Here is a 3,026-nt window from a genome sequence, read left to right on the forward strand (position 1 = left end):
AAATCTAGCTAACTAGCGTAATATTTTAGATTTTTTTCACATAGTTGACGTCTCTTTCCTTCCTTCCTTCGAAAACCACGTTTTCTTTCCAGCGTACGTTGAAAGTGGGCGGAAGAGTGAGGGCGACGGCACATCCACCAGACAACCTCCCACCCATTCACTCTCCCTCCACCGACTCTGCTGCACTCATTCACTTAATTTACAGAGCAGCTCATCGCTTTACTCAACCAAAACGCCGTAGAAGAAGGGTCGATGGTTGGATCATCGGAGCAAGAAACAATCGATTGCATCTGTTGAATCATATTATTCTTCCTCCTCCGTCGATAATATATAATTAAAGTACACGGTAATTGATTGATTAGGTAGCCGTAATTACTGAACAGGAAGGCTACCGGCAGGCGAGGAAGTTAGACCTCGACGCTGCAGCGGGACGGCTGCTGGAACTGGACGATGGCGCCTTCGGCGGTGGATACGCCGTTCTGGAAGGTGAGGAAGGCGGGGCAGTCGACGAAGAGGCGGTAGCGGCCGGAGTCCCAGCTGCCGACGCTCCACCTGATCCGGCCTTCCAGGCGGACGCTGAGTTGGAGGAAGCCGGAGGCGACATCGCCCTTGATGGCGTCGCAGAGGTAAGGCGCGATGGGGATGGCGGGGCCGAAGAGGACGGGCGACCATAAGACGACGTCGTTGTGGCCCTGGTACAGCGGCGTCAGGCGGGCTCGGAGCGTGATCTGCTGGTACCGGTAGGAGGCGTAGGCTTCGAGGCGGTCGTAGTGGACGCCGATGCGGTCGTTCGGGTTGCGCGACGACACCGTCACCTGGAACACCGTCGACAGCAGGTTGCTGGGCGGGCCGCTGTAATTGAACTGGTTCACCGTCGCGTGGCGCAGGTAGAACCGCGGCTTCGTGGGGCGGAGCACCAGCCAGGTGATGAAGATGGCAAGCAGGACCAGGAATAGGAAGAGCAGGGTGTATCCGATGCACCGCCGCCACCACCGCCGCCGCTCGCACCGCCGCCCATGGTCGCCGCAGCTGTCCTTGGACGACGACATCGCCGATCAATTTGATGAAATGAACCGAGGAAAGGAAAGGAAAGGAAAGGAAAGCAGGAAGTGGCAGAGAACGCAAGGTTGATAATTGAGGTTGGACGATAAGGCCGCTTTCTTTAGATATAAACTTATTATTATTATTATTATTAAATATAAATAATCATTATTTTAGTTAGGTGATCCGTTACACTCTAGCATATTATCATTTGGTACTAATTAATTAATTAATTTATTTATTTTAAAAAAGAAAATCATGGAAGATGAGATGATCTGGCTTGATGATAACATAGAATTTTGGAACTATTTATTATATTATTTCATATTATTCTTATTGGGAGTTAATAAAATTGGAGATTGTTGGAGAGTGTTTGGTAGGTTCATCAAATTAAATGCTTTTAGATATAAAATTATCTCTGCCACATTGTCATATGGTAAAATTATTGATATAAAATAGAGTTGCGACCTAACCCCACATGATATTGGTCATACGAGTTGGGTGGTAGGGCTTAACCCGCAAGTCGTGTTGGACATAACATGGGTTTGGATCATGCTAGGCATGACATGTACCTATAGGTGTAAGTAAAAGTTCGATTAAATTAAATTAATCGATTGAACCGATCGAATTTATAAGTTCAGTTCAATTATTTCAGAAATTTAATTATTTTTAAAAAAATTAATTATTTCAGGTAATTTGATTCTGTCTCGATTTTGAAAGTTCGAATTCGATTAAATTGATATTATCAGTCGACTGCTAGTTATGAGCATTCGACAGATCATAACTAATAGTAGTCGATTGTCATGTTTGAATCAAAGTTTAAATTTTAAAATTTTTAATTCGTGAATCGCTCATACTGCTCTTGTGCGACTTCGGTCGAGACTTGACTCTCAAGTGGTCAAACCTCAGCCCTTAGCCCTTCTCCCGTCGCTCTTGTCGTCGATGAGTCGTAGGCTCGTAGCCTTCGCCTCTCGACTCTCGAGTCCCTTGCTTCCTATGTTGTCGTTGTCTTCGATGTAGAGGCTCTTGGTTGTAGAATGACCATGTGATCGAAGGGTAAGATCTCTCTTTGGGTCAAGGGCAAACCTAGAAATTTTATTATTTAGAAGGCTACAATTCATATAAAATCATAAAAATATAATTTATATCAACTAAAAGTTGAGTAGAAAAATTAAAACTTTATCATCAATTCAAATGTAACTTACATTGACCTTTACAATCATTCATTTTTTTTAATAATAATTCATGATACAATCATTTGATAAGTTACTAAATATATATTTTTCAATATATGCCACCAAAGAGTCATGTAACTATTAATCACCTATTCTATTACGAAGTCAATTCTTCACAATCTTCATAATTAAAAATGCTTGAAGTTGCAACTGGCAAAATCAAAGTGAATTTTAAAAGCTTGTAAACCAATTGATATGTTATGTCTATCTATTTTCTACCATCAATCGAGTAAGGTCACTCAATCCATTCAAATTTAAAGACTTGATATCTGAGCGAACATCTATAATGAAAGTCTTAAACTGATTCAAGAGTTTCAAAAGGTCAATATTAGAAAAATCTCTTGGATAGAATTCAACTTTTGGTTGTCAAAAGAAGCAAAAGAATTAGATGGATTTAAGCATGCAACACAAAGCAACAGTCTCACTATTTAGCTCAACAATGAATTGAGTAGGTAGTGATGGAAATTTGTCATCTCTTCAGTTCTGTGTCGTGATCTTCTTCGAGCTACAGATGTATCATCCATATTGGGAACATGAATAAGATATTTCTCACAAAAATTGAAAGTCACATCCAACAAAGAACTCCATCCATCATCCCTAGTTGATTGAAGATGTTTAGAAATATCAACCAATCACATAACATTCTCATTATCTTGATATTTCCTTTGCAAAACTTGTAACAGCTCATTTGTTATTCCCAATAATGATTGTATCAAATGAAGAGTAATCACAAACTCAAGATTATATTGC

General features: G+C 40.9%; 1 protein-coding gene across 1 annotated transcript; it reads right to left on the minus strand.

Annotated features, from left to right (window-relative positions):
* Positions 1-284: 284 nt before the first annotated feature.
* On the minus strand, positions 285-1,127 carry LOC141830815 (NDR1/HIN1-like protein 1). Its single transcript, XM_074718246.1, has one exon. The coding sequence runs from the start codon at positions 1,047-1,049 to the stop codon at positions 408-410; it is 642 nt and encodes a 213-aa protein (XP_074574347.1). The 5' UTR covers positions 1,050-1,127; the 3' UTR covers positions 285-407.
* Between the last annotated feature and the right edge of the window lie 1,899 nt (positions 1,128-3,026).

This window comes from Curcuma longa, chromosome 6 (assembly GCF_044706935.1).
Source record: "Curcuma longa cultivar G26 ecotype Majalengka, Jawa Barat chromosome 6, ITB_CL_G26_1.1, whole genome shotgun sequence".
NCBI lineage: Eukaryota > Viridiplantae > Streptophyta > Magnoliopsida > Zingiberales > Zingiberaceae > Curcuma > Curcuma longa.